General features: G+C 40.4%; 1 protein-coding gene across 2 annotated transcripts in view; it reads right to left on the bottom strand.

The window, feature by feature from the left end:
• KCNH5 (potassium voltage-gated channel subfamily H member 5) overlaps positions 1-18,319 on the bottom strand; it is a 550,163-nt gene that overhangs the window by 294,802 nt on the left and 237,042 nt on the right. For both annotated transcript variants that reach the window (XM_073610317.1, XM_073610318.1), the window contains 2 exons: positions 16,243-16,635; positions 5,081-5,510 (listed from right to left, as the gene is read on the bottom strand). In XM_073610317.1, coding sequence (XP_073466418.1) covers positions 5,081-5,510; positions 16,243-16,635 — 823 coding nt within the window. The remainder of the gene's footprint in view (positions 1-5,080; positions 5,511-16,242; positions 16,636-18,319) is intronic.

Genomic DNA, 18,319 nt, shown 5'->3' with positions numbered 1-18,319 from the left:
CAAAGAAATAGTGAAGCGCGATAGTTATGGCCTTTTGGAAATGTAGCAAACCCAATGATTTGGGACAGTTTGATAATTCCAATCACAATTGTTAAACATAGGTAGAGGACAGTGCAGCATTCACACCACAGTTTGTGCACAGGTTATCTATACATAGAGAGTAGGGTTATTTTTATACGAGGATACTTTAAAAGGTTTCCGCACTTTTTTTTAACCTTTTGTATTAGGAAATCACCAGAGCGTGATAACTCCTATACTAAACTGCAAGGTCAAACAGCTTGCCAGACAGACCAGACACTTTTAGACACGACCAATTACTAGTCCTCCCGCCCTCACCGTTTCCAATGAAAATATAATTTTGTAATTATAATAATGATGTATCAATGTTTTTTAACCAAGAACTGGAGTTATTTCCCAACTGCTATAAATCAAATTTATACTTACAATAGGTTTACATACCTGCAACTACCCTAAAAAAAAAAAAAAAACGCTTATCCTGCATACACACGACCAGACTTTCTGGCAGAATAAACTCTGACTGTCTTTTCGACGGAGTTCCGAAGGAGTTATGCTGAAACAGACTTGCCTACACAGGATCACACCAAAGTCCAATTGTTTAGAACGCAATGACGTACGACGGGACTAGAAAGAGGAAGTTCAATAGCCAGTAGCCAATAGCTGCCCTTGCGTCGTTTTTGGTCTATCGGAACAGCATACAGACGAGCGGTTTTCCCAATAGGAACTGATTCCATCGGAAAGATTTGAAACATGTTCTATTTCTAGGTCCGTTGGAATTTTCGAAAGATAAAGTCTGATGAAGCCCACACAGGATCGGAATGTTCGATGGAATGATTCCGTCTGACCTTTTCTGCCGGAAAGTCCGGTCGCGTGTACGCGGCATTGTTCATATTATTTGTGAATTCTATTTTGTGCATCAAGACTTTGAGGCTGGGTTCACACTGAATTCATATGAAGCTCACAGCAGGGGTCCGGTGCGTCCCTGTTCTCTGTTGAACTTTTGCCTGAATTCGGCTCTGAAACTGAGCCAAAAGACATGCAGGACCCCTGTGCAATGCGCTCCGCAGCTGCCCCAGAGATGTGTGAACCGGCTCTATAGAGAGCCGGTCACAATCCCCTGTCATGCGAATTGGATGCGGGGAAACTGATTCGCAATAGCGTTAGCTGGGGCAAGCTTCTCTGGAAATCTATATCACATTTCCATAGCTCTTACTATAGAGAAACCTCTCTTATGCAGGGACTAAACCTTTTATCTCCAGATTGGGTCCCTTGTCATTTGCATTGACTTTGTCATTAAACACCAAACTTACTATATAAATCATTTATATACTGTACAAGTACAAAGTGATCAACTTTTTTTTATTTTGGATAGAACAAGGAAAGGTTAGATTTCCCTTTACTTCCTGTCCCATAGCCAACAGGAAGTGAGAGGAAATCCCTGCAAATTAAGGGAATTCCTTTGGGACCCCTAAGTCACCAGAAGATTTCTCCTCCATTACTTTTCTGGGGACAACCCAAAATGTGGGGTTTTCTTTTACTTTCACTTTCAATGATAATGGTAAACAGGACAATTAGAGAGGGAGAATCTCACCAATGGGGGCACAGACAGCAATAAAAACTGACAAGCGTTCTAATCCCTCTTCGCTCTATCCAAAGCAAAAAAAAAAAAACTTTTGCCTTTAGTTATACTTTATTCACCTCGCCAGCGGGGGTCTATTTACCTATGTGCAGTGCTTTAATGCACGTGCATTCACACTAGTTAATATCCTGCCAATGCACCAAAAGGTCTAACAAATGGGACATGTCACAAATAGTTTGGTGCATTGCAGCGCATGTAATGTGTATTATTACAAGAAGCCTTAATGGGCCCGTAATCTTTTCTCATAGCTGAGGTCTTTATGTTTTTTTTTAAATTTAGTTGTCCTTCTTGGCACTCTCTAGTTCTGCAACACCATTTTTGTAGAGGGAAAGAGAGAGAGAGGGGGGGGGGGGAGAGGGGGAAGGAGGGGGAGAGGGAGGGAGAGAGAGAGGGGGGGGAGAGAGGGGGGGGAGAGAGGGGGGAGAGAAAGAGGGAGAGGGAGAGAAAGGGGAGATAGAGAAAGGGAGGGGGAGAGAGAGAGGGTGGGGATAGAGAGAGGGGGGAGGGAGAGAGAGAGGGGGAGAGGGGGAGGGAGGGAGGGAGAGAGAAAGAGGAGGGGGAGAGGGGGAGGGAGAGAGAAAGAGAAGGGGGAGAGAGAGAGAGAGGGGGGATAGAGAGAGGGGGGAGGGAGAGAGAGGGGGGATAGAGAGAGGGGGGAGGGAGAGAGAGGCGGGATAGGGAGGGGGAGGGAGGGAGGGAGAGAGAAGGGGAGAGAGAGGAGAGGGAGATGAGAGAGGGGGAAGGAGGGGAGATAGAGGGGGAGGGGGCTGGCGGGATAGAGAGAGAGAGAGCGGGAGGGAGAGAGAGAGGGGGGAGGGAGAGAGAGGGGGGAGGGAGAGGGAGAGAGAGAGAGAGAGAGAGAAGGGAGATAGAGAAAGGGAGGTGGGAGAGGGGGAGGGAGAGAGAGATAGAGATAGAGAAAAAGGGGAGATAGAGAGAACGGGGAGATAGAGAAAGGGAGGTGAGAGAGAGGGGAGATGGGGAGGGAGAGAGAGAGAGGGGAGATGGGGAGGGAGGGAGAGAGAGGGGAGATGGGGAGGGAGGGAGAGAGAGAGAGGGGGGGGTGAGAGAGGGGGAAGGGAGAGAGAGAGAGAAGGGGGAGAGAGAGGAGAGAGATGGGGGGAGGAAGAGAGAGAGAGAGAAAAAGGGGAGATAGAGAGAACAGGGAGATAGAGAAAGAGAGAGAGAGGGGGGGGGGAGAGAGAGAGGGGAGATGGGGAGAGAGAGAGGAGGGAGAAAAAGAGGGAGAGAGAGGGAGGGAGGGGGAGAGAGAGAGAGAGGGGTGGGAGGGAGTGAGAGAGGGGGGGAGTGAGAGAGGGGGGAGGGAGTGAGAGAGGGGGGGAGGGAGTGAGAGGAGAGAGAGAGAGAGAGAGAGAGAGAGAGAATGCTATTTTGCTTTTTAAGAAAAGTCTGAGTGATCGCTTCACAGCAAATTATACATACCTATAAATAATATCAAAATTGGTTATTTTGGGGTTAAATAGGGAATGCTCTCTGTTCAATGAGAAGGCATCACCGCTCTTCAAAAAAACCTCAAAATTTGTTCATAAAATACAGTGAAACAATTCAGCTTCCAAAAACTGCAAAATGCGTACCAAACCACATTTAATTTAATGGGTAGCCATTTTTGTTCCATTATAGGAAATCTGCAAGGTCAATGATCAAAGACAGTTCAGCAGTCACACTAAACGCTATGTGAATAAAAAGAGAAAAAGCAGTACGATAATAAATATCATTATAGCTTTACCTAAAAATATATCATTCTAAACATCTATGCAAAGTAATTAACTTTCATAGGTTACAATCCAAAGAGAGGGAACAAACAGTTCTGAGAAAATGGGAATATCGCCAGATGGAAATCTGCACTAAATACCACCTTTAGCGACTATAAATGTGCAATTAGCACGCGCCTCCAGGAAACATCTTATAAACTCCTGACAAATTAGTAGAACACACCAATTGAAATACACAGATAGATTCCTACAGTTTCAGATCTATGTTGGCGCTATAACCAGGTGAAAGGAAACTTACACACATTTGGAGGAATTGCACCTTGATACAGCCATTCTGGCGGAAAGTTTGTGGGATCATAAAGTTCATCACAGAAACCTCAATCCATCTAACAGCAGCATGTTGCTTACTACATATTTCGAATTGCTCAATGAAAAAGTACAAGTGTTCGCTCACCAGATTCTTACAGCTGCAAAAGCTGTGACTCCTAGACACTGGAAAACCACAATCACTCCTACAATTAAAGAGTGGCTTCACGAGGTACACAACTTATACACTATGGAAGAAATCAGGATAACAGCCCACAATACAACCAATAAATTTAATAAAACTTGCCAAACTTGGGTAGTCGACGCATTAACAGAAAATTAACTATGGCAACCATTGGACTTCTGTCTATTTTCCTACCTACCTTCCTTCACCCTCTAACTTTTTCCTATATTACTCCTATCTTATTTAGCATATACATGCATTGAGTGTATAATGATTAAAGTATTTTGAACAAATAAGTAAATCATATGCAATTTAAAAATAATGTTGACGATTGGTCATATTTTATTAAAGTTATTGAACCAGTTTTTTGATTACACCACCAATCTACACTACATTGATAACTGTTTAACTATTACTTTGGTGAATTTATGTACTCACTATAAGCTTACAACGCAAACAAATATCTGTACAAGTGTCATTACTTTTATACAATTGTACAACTTTTATTATCTTTTTTCTTGCAATAAAATTTTTTATCGAGAAAACAAAACTTTCATAGGTTACCTTTTTTCCAGCTTCCTCTTTTCCTCCACTTCTATCTCTTTTTTTAAAAAAACGTTTTGCCCATAACCCTAGCAACTTAGCCATTTTTGTTTCATAGCACAGCGCATGTACATTGCAGTGTACACTCCATTCTTGGCATCATGGAAAAGGGAACCAGGGTGATATAATTCTTGTGTACATGCAGAGGAGTTACATCATAACTGATCAACCAATGGCTGAAGCGGAAAGATAAGCACCTGGATGAAGCAACAGAGATGACTGGCATAGTGATGAGGTATAATGAGGGGTAGCTCTGACATGTTAGCACAAGGGAAGGGAAACATTGAGTAGAGTCTGCCATAATTTGCAAGTATGCTGTGTAGTAGAAGTACGCCTACAGCACTACTTTAAGCACCAAATATAGGTAGACTAAAAAGGCACATACAAAAAGAAAAGGACATCTAGACATATCACTTATTCACGTTTTGGAATAGAAAAAAATATCTTTGTCAACAACAAATTTTGGCTGGTTATATGGGAAGCTAGGATTCTTTTGCACTTAGATTGTTGATAATGTTACCATCGCTTAGGTCTCGGTGTAAAACAGCAACCATATCAATTAAATATTTGTGTATAAGAAAATGTAAGCTTACTTACAGCCAACCATCATCATCGCAACTGAAAAAATCTTCTCTCCATCGGTTGTTGGAGCAATGTTTCCAAATCCAATAGTTGTAAGGCTTGTCATGGTAAAGTATAGAGAGGATATGTACAAAGAGTCCTTGCTAGGTCCACCTTCCCACCGCCCTGAGCCACTGGCATTATAGCGATATGGAGTACCAATGCTTACTCCTAACTGGTAAAGCCAGCTTGCATTCTTGATTGTGTTGGTCGCTTCGTCAATGACCTCATAGTCTCCAATGCTGAACCAGATGCAAGCCAACCAGTGAGCAACAAGACCAAACACGCAGACCAGGAGAACCAGCACTGCAGCACCATATTCCAGGTAATGGTCCAACTTTCTGGCAACACGGCCCAACCGCAGGAGCCGTACTACCTTCAGGGAGCTGAAAAGACTGCTGATACCCTAAGAAAACAGAATACATTGTAAATGGAGGAATATGTGAACTAGTAAACTGCGTTTTTATGTTAGAATTGAGACATGAATATTTTTTGACAGTTCCCAAAATTAAATCTAATGTTTAACACTTTTACTTACAATCTAGAGCTGCTTTTATGTTAAAATTTAGTACCAAATTAGCAATAATATGAGAATCAACTCCCACACCAGAAGCTTTTTCTACAGAAGTGACGCCACCCAGATAGCAAAGATAACTTGCCACAAATTTGTGGCAGTGTTGAATTGTAAGTCTGCTGTCTTGCTGCACATTTTCACTGGCGGTTGTACACTTGCAGAGCACTTGAAGCACGATTTCTAGTTGACACTTTTCCAATTTGTAGTGTATAGCAAGAGCAGAGTTGCAGTGGTGCGTCTACAGCAAGAGCTCTGCAAGTCTACAGGATGAACATTCAGCCACAGTGACTCTTTTAGTGGTATAACCATTGCACTACATAACTGAACCAGAACTTGCAGCCAACTTGCAGTATGTTTGCAAACAAAGTTGATCTGGAGTCATCCAATGCTGATTTGCTGCAATTTTGCAACAAACTTGTGAAGCCTGGCAAGCTTAGCAAGTCATTTTCAAACTTGCAGTACAATTACTTGCTATCTGGGAAAGCAGACTATAAGTTAAGGTACATAGGGGTTTCTATTTCTGGTCCACAGAATACCTCCCTTTCTCATCTCCGGAGCATAAGAGTCCTGTAGTCCAGTAGGGGAGAATTGCGGAGGGCTTGAAATATCACTACAGCAGAAGCACTGGGTTCAAACAGGAAGTTAGATGCACACTGGATCTCTAGCAGGATTAATGGGTTTTTATCTGTTCTTGCAGTGGTTTCAAAGTGATAAAACATAAGCGGGAATGTGCATGTATCACAAAGTTGTATAGAATAAAGGTTTCTTTTTCCAGACATACACTTTAATGTTATCTTTCCAAAATTCCCTAAAACCTCCACGATTTTAAATATTGACTGTAGGGGTGAGGGATGTGTCCTGCAAGTAAACCCCATTCAATGCCACAAAGCTCTGGCTCTCCTCCATCACAGCAATCATGCAACGTAGATTCCTCATTTAGCACATTTTCAACAAAGTATTAGAAGGTAGCGAAGGAGCTGCAAGAAGTTAAATTTTGTTCCACCACCCCTAAAGAGCATCACTTGTTCATTTAATAAAGGCGAATAGACTCTGCACTTTTCAAGTGCAGTTGTACTCATTTTCCCCAGAGATGAATGTAGTGAAGCTTCATTTTCCAAAGAATACCCAATCTGGTGCAACGGAAAAAGAAAAAATAGCATTTTTGCTTGTCCATGATTGGATGATGGAAATCAACAGAGTTTCATAATATTCACTACACTCTGGGGAAAACAAGTGCAACTGCACTTACAGAGTGCACAGTCTATTTTCCTTTAGTAAATCAACCCCAATATTCCCTGCCTGACTAATGGTAGAATGGCAATGCCTCCGGGCGAGAGCACAGCAAGCCACAAAACTCCAGAATAAGCTCATTCACAGTTCATTCAGGCTAAGTTTTGTCTTCTCTCCAAAGAACCACCTTTGACTCCAACAATAGTTTTAGATATAACAGGTATTTGTATTTCATGAGTGGGAAGTAATTGGCCTGGAACAAAGGTAAACATCACCTGCCGCGTGATTACTTATTTCTTTGTAGCAGCAGGGAGAAGAGGTGACAATTAGCTTCTAAAAAAGTTAACACCAGGAAGGTTGTTTTAATAAAGCAAAGAACACAACCCTTTAGGAAAGATCACAAATTGTTTAACTAACATTGAAAGGAGGTTGGTGACAAAAAAGGCGAAGGTTACAATTTTCTGTAACAAGTTAAAACACAATAAAACAGTAAATACAACTTTAGTTACGGGCATATAAGAGTAATCATGAAGTATAAGAGCTCGCTCACACAAGTGCATTGTAAAATGCGATACACATTTTTTGAAAGCTCATATTGTGTTCTTAACTCCTTTTTAATACGCTGAGATGTATCGTAACGGATGTGTTTTCTACCCTGGCCACCTGGAGAAAAAATGATATGCGACTCAAAAAACTACACAGTGCATTCTTGCTGTGTTTCAATGGACTATAATAGAAAGTGCAATTTTGGTGACTTTCAAACAAGGCACCAAAGATGCAGCAAGCAGGGCTTTTTAAAAATGCAGCACAGAGACGTGAACAGATTGAATTTAAAGGGAACTATTTTCCATGCTTCTGTCGCCCTGGAAAGGTGAATTTTAGTGCGCCACAAGTACACTAATGTGACCAATGGCATAAGAATATTAATGATAAAAGTAGTATGGATTGATCTAACACATGGAAGTTTCTCACACATTGGTATGTATACCACAAAAGATATTGCCAACAGGTTCAAAGATAATTGCTTGTTAAAGCTGAACAAAATCAAGCAATTAGCCATTGCATTGCAGGCACAGCCCCGCTGCAAGGCTTCTTTCACACTAAAAGTGCCGGCCGTTTTAACGGCGCTTTACCACTGTTAAAGCGGCGCTTTTGCGGCACTTTTCGGCCGCTAGCAGGGCGCTTTTAACCTCAAAGAAGAGGTTAAAAACTCCCGTGTTGTGGGGCTTCTGAAGCACTTTTCAGACAATTTGGAAGCTCTGCCCATTCATTGCAATGGGCAGGGGTGTTTTAGGAGCGCTGTATACAGCACTCCCAAACTGCCCCGAAGATGCTGCTTGCAGGACTTTTACTAATGTCCCGCAAGCACACCGCCTGGGTGTGAAAGCACTCATTGCAGGGAATGGGAAGCAGTTTTCAGGCACTTTACATGCGCTATTTCAAGCGCTAAAATGCCTGAAAACTGCCTCAGCGTGAAAGGGATCTAAGGGATAATTATTTTTTTGCCCCAAGTTGAGCTTTAAAAAGAGTTTTGGCTGTACTTCTCCTGTGGATCACAGGAGTGCAGTTCATTCTGCTCTCCTATAAACAGTTTTCAGCAGACAGTGTGCTGAAGCCCGCTGTCGGCTGACGTCACAGAGCTGGCCCAGACTGCGACAAGGAAGTCAGGATCCGCCCACATGCCTCGGCCGGCTACTCCCGCCCCCTCCACCAGCTCTCTGCTCAGGGAGTCCTGAGAACTGAGCAGGTTACACCAATGGGCTGTGGTTTGGGTGCAGCGAGATTGTATGTTACGGCTTACCCGTGTTTTTTAGGTGCATTTTCATGAAAGCACATCAAAATCATGCATGCTTCATCACTGATGCGCGTTCAAAAAATGTATGGTCTAATAGAAGTCAATGGGAGCACACCTAAAACTCTAGTTAAACTGCACATACAATCACCACGCACCCAAACTGCACCCACTGATGTGAACTCCGCACTGAGCACTTTTTCATTCCCTGGAGTTCATCTTTAACTTGTGCCCCAGAAGGTTATAAATGAAAGTTTAAATAAAACAAAAATAAGTGGGTGTGTTCCCTTTAAAAGCAAACTTGAACAGTTAATTTTGTTTTATATCATTTTCTATGTCCTGTATTCAGACATTTGTGAGTGCTGCAGTCTAATACACTGCCCGTGAGTTTAATCTTTTGTTTTTCTATTTTTAAAATAAAAGACTAGCGCTAGCTGTAATCCTCATGTTCTCTCTAGTACCAACCCCCAGAGTAATTCATTTCCACCACTAGATGTCTGAAGTCTTCCAGGCCGAAGACACTGAGCGACATTCAACCAAGAAGACTAAGGATATATTGTAAGTACAGGGTGTCATGGACCACCCCCTGAAGTACACCACACTTGAACCTTGCACTCACACTGCAAAAATCAAACTTTGAGGACCACCGACCACCATGAGTTGATCCAAACAATACCATGTGTGTCACATGACCAGCCTGAAGACATCCGGAAAAGGTAAGTATATTATAAGAAAGAATCTGGGGGGGGGATTCTGGAGGTGAAGGAGGGGGGAAGTCTGCAGGTGGGCTTTTAAACATATTTATCTCTTATCTCCTTCACCACATGAATGGTAGCATAATTATGATGTGTTTATTAGCAAGAATAAGCTGAAGTTAATTCCAATTATGTGTGAAAATTGTTACTAAGCAGCAGCTTTGAGCAATAAGTAAAAACGGGTTTACTGCTACTGTTTAGGAAATCTTGTCGTTGTTAAACTCAGAAAGTCAACTTTGCTTTCCCTTGAACTGTTTCCACTGAAAATATAAAGCTTCCTATTAAATAAATTAACCAATTAACTATGATAGATCAGGAAATGGGCCACACACATCTCCCAGAATCCCCTGCTCCATTTAGTACTGCACTGATTCTTTTTGACATCTATTATACCAGGGCTGGAATAATGATTCCTTCAAGCTGCATGGGCATTTTTATAACTACTCTTAAAGAAATGCACTATTTACTATAGAAAAAAAGTAAAGGAACCAAAAGGACCCCAAACAGTTCAACAAATGGAAGTAGAGACCGTTCTGCTATAGAATAAGGGCAGATACATTGCACACAAACCCCCTACTAATTTCCTCCCCCCACCTTCTAAGGCACCAGGGTTGTGGAGAGGAATCTGTACTTATCCACACTCAGAAGGTGGTATATGTGAGAAAGTGCAGCGCTAATTTTGTGAATGAAACTATTGAGCAAAGGCTAAATTTGTGACTAAATAGCAAAAAAAAAAGATACAAAATAATATATTTCATTACACCTTATGCGAATACCGAGGAAATCACTGTGCAGCTTTTAAAGTCCACATCGCTCACAAGTGTAAATGATGATCTTGAAAGAAAACAAAATAAATAATAAAGTCCAAAAAAATGTGTAATCCGCAAAACTTCAAACATGAAAGTGTGACCACCGATGTGACCCTTTAGGTTTAAAGGAATAGCCAGAAACACCACCACCGTTAATAGGAGGAGGCTTACCAGAAAGCATTGACTTGAGGAGGCTTATACCGCCCAAGTCAAGCAGGCTTGTTAATCGGGAAACCCAATAGGTACAGCTGGTCCTGGGTCCGGAACAATTAATCCACATCAACAGGCCAAAACATCAATAGAATATAGAGGGTATAGACCAAACTTTCACAAAGAGGGCAGAGGCTCGGTACCATGTAGCATAAATAAAATGAAGAGAGCTTGGATAGCATGATACCATTTAAAAGTAACGTTTAATAGAAAACCTTAACACTGAACACTCACATTTAGATGGTTGAAAATAGGCATATCGTACATGGGTACAATTGAAAAGAGCGATGCACGTAGGTAGGTCTAACCGACGCGTTTCAACTAACAAGTCGTCATCTGGGGTATGGACACTCCCACATCAGCATCGCTTATATAGATCTGATGACCCCAAATTGAGTGACCATGACACCGGGCCTGACGTAACGTCACTTCCGGTACTGAATTCGGAAGCGAGCCCAGTGGAACAATGATTTCCACTTATAAAAAACACATTAGTAATAGGATGATGCAGTGTATAAAAGACTGCGTCCAATAGTCCTACCCCTATTTGAGATTCCAGTGACTTACACATGACTGTAGAAATTGTAAAATTTCGTATCCATGCCTCATTATGAAAACGAGGCTGGATATCAACATCACTGTCTGCACGTCATTCAACGAATGGCGTGTGTTTGTAAAAATGGCAGCCAAGCCTCTTAGGGATGGGGCGGGCAGCACTCTTTAAAAAAGATTGCGAGTCATGCCTCACAATGAGAGGACTAATAGAAACCACTATAATACCATCAAATATTGATCACAAATTGATAAAAATACGCTGTCACTTCAAAGATTGGGGTCAACAGTAGCAAATATATTCTTAAAAAGGTAATTCAATTTTTAAAGACCTAAAATGTAGACCAGGTCCAATTAAAGGCCCGTACACTGAATTTTTTGTTTTTCTTGCGTACATCGATTAATAACAAATTTATATGTCAATTCAAAATCAAGATAAAAATGATGAAATCATAAAAAATCATAAAAGAAATTTTAAAATTATATGGAAAGTTCTAAGAAGAATATCCTAAAAATGTTATTGTTTAATAATAAAAAATATTTTCAGTAGAAAAACCTGTATAAATCGTTCCTTAGATTAAAGATCACAATATTAAAAAATAATTGTACACATACTATGATATATTTATGAAAGAGTTAATATCCCACTCTACATTCATCCATTGTGGAAAATGGGTCTGTAACTCATATATCCAGAAAGTTTCCAATCTGGATACTCCTCTAGTAGTGGATCCACCCCTTCATGGTGCAATGAACCTATCGATAATCAGGAATTGGGTCCCTGTTGGATCACGGGCATGATGTTGCCGATAGTGTCAGGAAACTGTGTGTTTAATGCTTCCAAGTTTAATTTTATTTATATGTTCGGTCACCCTGACCGAACATATAAATAATTTATAAGTAAATTAAGGCCATTTTTGAACAACATTGGGGTATTTTGCAGAATGATAAGATCCTTGGATCAATCTTGCCTGAAAGATCTAAAGTTATATATAAAGGAGTGACCTCCCTTAAAAGCAAGATTGCACCAACCATTATCAATCCCCCAATTAGGCCAACATGCTTTCACATTTAGACTGGGTATCACCCCTGTAAAAAAATGTATTGTTTGTCGTCACAATACTTGTGGGCGAAAAACTACCAAGGAGTTTAGATCTAAGGCGACTAACCGTGTTTATTCAATCAAACTATTTTGTACCTGTGCAACAACTAATGTCGTATACTTACTGATTTGCCCATACGGGCACACTATACGGTCATTTACAACCAGGGTGACCGAACATATAAATAAAATTAAACTTGGAAGCATTAAACACACAGTTTCTCGACACTATCGGCAACATCATGCCCATGATCCAACAGGCACCCAATTCCTGATTATCGATAGGTTCATTGCACCATGGAGGGGTGGAGCCACTACTAGAGGTGTATCCAGATTGGAAACTTTCTGGATATACGAGTTCCACAAGGGATGAATGTAGAGTGGGATATTAACTCTTTCATACATAGATCATAGTATGTGTACAATACATTTTTAATATTGTGATCTATAATCTATAAAGGAACGATTTTTACAGTTTTTCTACTGAAAATATTTTTTATTATTAAACAATAACATTTTTAGGATATTCTTCTTAGAACTTTCCATATAATTTTTAAATTTCTTTTATGATTTTTTATAATTTCATAATTTTTATCTTGATCTTTTGAATTGACATATAAATTTGTTTTTAATCGATGTACGTAAGAACAACAAAAAATTCAGTGTACGGGCCTTTAATTGGACTTAGTCTACATTTTAGGTCTTTAGAAATGTAATTACCTTTTAAAGAATATATTGGATTCAGTACCGGAAGTGACGTTACGTCAGGTCCTGTGTCATGGTCACTCAATTTGGGGTCATCAGATCTATATAAGCGATGCTGATGTGGGAGTGTCCATACCCCAGATGAAGACTTGTTAGTTGAAACGTGTCAGATGGACCTACCTACATGCATCGCTCTTTTCAATTGTACCCATGTACGATATGCCTATTTTCAACCATCTATATGTGAGTGTTCAATTTTAAGGTTTTCTATTAAACGCTACTTTTAAACGGTATCATGCTATGCAAGCTCTTTTCATTTTATATATGCTACGTGGTACTGAGCCTCTGCCTTCTTTGTGAAAGTTTGGTCTATACCCTCTACATTCTATTGATGTTTTGGCCCGTTGATGTGGATTAATTGTTCCGGACCCAGGACCAGCTGTACTTATTGGGTTTACCGATTAACAAGCCTGCTTGACTTGGGCGGTATAAGCCTCCTCAAGTCAATGCTTTCTGGTAAGCCTCCTCCTATTAACGGAGGTGGTGTTCCTGGCTATTCCTTTGAACCTAAAGGGTCACATCGGTGGTCACACTTTCATGTTTGAAGTTTTGCGGATTACACATTTTTTTGGACTTTATTATTAATTTGTTTTCTTTCACGATTGTCATTTACACTTGTGAGTGATGTGGACTTTAAAAGCTGCACAGTGATTTCCTCAGTATTCACATAAGGTGTAATGAAAATCTTTTTTTTTTTGCTATTTAGTCACAAATTTTGCCTTTGCTCTGTAGTTCCATTCACAAAATTAGCGCTGCACTTTCTCACATATATTTATTGTATTCTTGTCTACATCTGTGCTGGCTGCTATTTTGGTATTTTTTCACAGCGCAGTATATTTTACATTTTTGCTACTTTGCAGAAGGTGGTGTTTGGAGAAAAGGGGTCGCTGCATTGGTGTTCCAGGAACTGAAGTAGTTATCTGGCAGCAGTGCCTAGATTACAAACCTTGCTGCACAATTACACATTCTATGGTGATTAGAACAGTTCTCTTATTTGTTTTGTAACTGTTCATCTAGCTGTTTGCTTGGAGTTTCAAGTCAAGCAGTTGACTGATCAGCAACTGTCAGATTTCAGATGACCACTGACCCTGAAAACTGACAGGTGGGTGTACGTATTTTTATAGGTCAGTATGTAAAGTCACTTTGTGCTGCCTGCTTACTTTTGCCAGTTAATAAATATCAAAATGTTATAGGCAACAGATTCATTTTAACTCATGCTCTCTCAAATAGAATCTTTGTGATATTTGGAATAAAATAATAAAAGTCAACATACCATCATATAATCATCTCCTTTTACAGTGCCTCAAAGCTTTTCACTGCAGGGTGTACAGCAATTTTATCAGTCCAATAAGACAGGCTGGTGTGTTCAATACCCCTGATACCAATAAAAGACTTTATCTGTAGCTAGTGTTCTGCAGAAGTGGGTCATCCAGTGACAGCTTTTGCTATGTATGTACAAGATACCATTGGCTTACAGCACAGATAGAAAGTGCCCGTGCTATGGATCTACCAGTCTTTTACTCCAGAGTGCTTTCACAGCAAATTGCCTCCAATTAAAGAGGAACTGCAGTCTGCTCACATAATTTGTAATAAAAACATCTTTGCCATCCTGAAGCTTCCCTCTAACCACTTTGCATATTATTTCATATATACTGTGATTCTGTACTTGCCAAATATGCTGCAAAAATCTCCCTCCAATAAGTCTGACTGCAGCCATTTTAACTGTGGGCAGCTGAAGCTGCTGCCTGTTCACTTCCTGGATTTACACAGAGGCACACCTCTAGCTCTGCAGCCCTGCAGCTTTCATTGTCCCTCTTATGACTCATCCCCACTTCCTTCCTGGCAAACTCTCACAAGAGTCAGAGAGAGAGCTGTGCATGATGTCATAAGCCTAGGCTAATCAGACAAGAAACAGGAAGTGGGCTGTATAATGTATTTACTGGCAAAAAAAAAATCCAAAGTTAAAACAACAAGGGCAGAAGATTTAATAGATGGAAAGTTGAAAAAATGACTGAAGGTCCGCTTTAATGCTTGTTTATCTCCAGCAAATTATTCCAAAATGGCTGACCGGTGCTGAACAATTTTATTTATCAGGATTTACTCCAACATAATGCTGGGACAGGTATTGAGGTTCTTTTATGTATGTACAGTTACTGGAAGTATGGTGAATAAGTGTTCCCCCAGCTCAAGAAACTGCCACAACTGCTACAAGCTCAAGCAGACAAATCCACTGAGCAGGTGCAGGGAATGTGTGTGTCACCGCACACAGGGTTTGAATTACCCAACTGCTAAAAAAGGATTTGCTTCTATAGGCCAAAACAACCAGTCAGGCCTGGAGGAAAATCCAGAAGGAATAGATGGAAGGACAGCGTGACTGGGTTAAAAGGGGAGTGGAGGAAAGGGGTGGAGAGTTTGGAAAGTGTGAAGGATGCAAGGAGAGGGGTACTGACTTGAATGGCGAAGTGGACGAGATGGGAGGGGTCTGTAGGAAGTTGTAGGTAGGACAGTCCCAAGAAGTTTCAGTAGGAAAAAGGCAGGCATCTGGGAATCTTCCACCCTCCCTCCCCTATATATATATTGGTGGTTTCTGTCCTGTCATGGGTACGTTGCTGGGTGACTGGGGATCTGTCATGGCAGCTGGCAGGGTTCATGACCTTAGAAGTTGGGCAGTAGTGAAGGCCAATGGATCAGGTGCTGAGCAGCCAAGCACGCTACACAAAAATCATGTGCTCACATTTACAGGAGCCCATGGGGAAGCGTTCTGGGATATAATCGCTTGGACTGCAGAGTTGGACACCACATCGGACCTGTCTGACTACCCTGCGCCCAGCACCTGATCCATGTCTCATAGGATCTTGAGCCTGTATGACCCATTTGTCGTATGACACCCTGGGTCCACCATAGTTGGTAAGAGTATTCATTTTTCTTCGAATTGTCATTGAAAGTGACTCCAGACAAGCCATTCACTATTTCCATGTGATTGAAGACACCCTCATGGGAAGAACTCACCCTTTTACACTCTAGGTGGACTATTGTTTCATGCTACATATATTCACCGTATTGAGCACAATCTATTTTTGATTTTGATTTGTTATGGTGCATTTGCACATTACATTTGGTTTAAGTTGTACCACATTCAGGGCACACATATATATATTTCATTCAGCACCACACTGTCATTTCAATAATTATCTACATCCACTTTCTTCTTTTTATATATCGCTGTAAATTCTACATTTTCACCAATATTCTGTTCGAACATATTCTAGTCTAGAAAAAAATCTTGCATATACTTTCAATTGTAAATGCAGATAACATACAGAATAAATTAAGTGATTTAAAGACTTACCTCGTCCACATTTTCAAAGGCATTGATGATGTCGTAGGGTAAACAAGACAGTAAGTCTATTACAAACCATGTCTTCAAATAGTTCATTCTTATTAGTTTGGGGTCTGAAATGACCTCTCCCCCTGGACCAACAAAAGTTGTATGGAAGTTCAAAACAATGTCCACAAGGAAAATAACATCCACCACGCTGTCCAACACCAGCCAGGCAATGTTGTTCTGTTTCGTCTTGAAGGAGACGTTGTAGGGTACCATGATTGCTGTGTAAAAAGTTAAAATGAGGATTACCCAGTCCCAGGTGGTCTTGAATGCACAGTAATGTAATATAATGTGTGGTGGGGTTTTTGGTGCTTCTTGCTTGTACTGAGGGAGGATATCGGAGCCCAGCTGCAAAACCTTAAAAAACAAAAACAAAAAAAACAATAACTATAAAGAGTCAGTTCACTCACATTTAGATTCTGGTAGCAAACAACAAACACTATCACTACACTTTCCCATGGCTTGCATACAGCAGCATATTTGGCACTGGTTTATGAGAGTGTACCATTTGTCTAAGTATATGCAAACCAATCACCACAATCTCATAGAAGTTTAACATGGCATAATCATTTCAAAAGTAATTTGTCTATAGTTTTTAAATTGAGGATTCATCAAAACAATACCCAATGATCCTGACATGAAGGTTTCATTTACTTTCTATTATAGTGTGATAATACTCTGTCCCTGTCTCTGAGTTGTCACCCTGTACTGCACTGCCATCCTGTCACATGGACTTCCAGTGGAAGTTTTAGCACACATTGCACAGGCATGGTAAAATGTTGTCATTGAGAACTTGTTTTAAAGCTCCTTAACTGCTTGTCAAGAATATGTAAATACTTAAAGTGGAACTAAACCCTCCTATCCTTTTCAGCAAAGGAAGCTGTCATCTTACCTTCAGTTTGATCTGTCATGGTGCTGCACATATGATCAGTTATGACAGCCATTTGATGGTTTGGCAGTTTGGTTGAGTGCACAAGCATATGTGACAATAAGCATTTCCAGAATCCTGAGAATGTAACTTTTTTTAAAGCCATTAAATCAATGGGTTTAGTTCAGCTTTAGGTGAACCTGGACCCAGACTATGCGCATTCAATAATCATGAATTTCTTAAAAATCCGTAAAAGCTAATTATAACAAGCCATTGTTCACCTCTGTAGCCAAAGGCATTGTGTAGAAATTCACGGTTTTTTATATGAAAAGCAATACAGTAAAACCTTGGTTTGAGAGTAACTTGGTTTGAGAGCGTTTTGCAAGACAAGCAAAATGTTTTAATACATTTTGCCTTGATATACAAGCAATGTCTTGATATAAGAGTAGTGTCATGTCACAACTGAGTATAAAAAAGAAGAGAGGAGCCTCTAAGTGTAGCAATATGGTTACATTTAATGAAGGTACAACATTTAGCAACTTATTGCTACACTTAGAGGTGCCTCTCTTCTCTTTTATACCATGTAAAAAAAAATGCTTTGATATACAAGTGCTTTGGATTAAAAGCATGTTTCTGGAACGAATTATGCTCGCAAATCAAGGTTTTACTGCATCGTGGCATTCAGACAGCCCTCTAATGTAAACAAAATGCCGGATGTTTTTAAGCTGTTAGAAATTAACTGAACCTCAACTTTAGAATCTTTGATTTGATCTTGAGGATTTTTGAAAATTAATTACTTCACAGTACATGCAGCTGAGAGGGGTCAGGGATGGCTTGTTTTAAAACTCTTTCACTGCTTGTTAAGAATGTTTACCTATTTAATGTCCATACTCAGGGCACCTGTAAACTTTAAATGGCTATATTCTGGGCATAGGTGAAGTTTAAGTGTTCTATGTTGAGCATGCAGCCACCTATTAGGTCCAAATATAAAATGAAAAAATAGATAAGGAACATAAATTTACATCTGACTGGATGTTGAATTACAGTAGGGATGAGCAAACTGGGCAAAGTTTGGTTCACTGGACAATCAAAGAACCAGTGGGACGTTCATGAACCCCATTAAAGTCTCTTGGAAAAGTCATCAAGGGATTTGTCAGTTTGCGGCGGTAGCAC

Source organism: Aquarana catesbeiana, linkage group LG13 (assembly GCF_042186555.1).
Source record: "Aquarana catesbeiana isolate 2022-GZ linkage group LG13, ASM4218655v1, whole genome shotgun sequence".
Lineage (NCBI taxonomy): Eukaryota > Metazoa > Chordata > Amphibia > Anura > Ranidae > Aquarana > Aquarana catesbeiana.
This window is presented reverse-complemented; position numbering and strand designations above follow the sequence as displayed.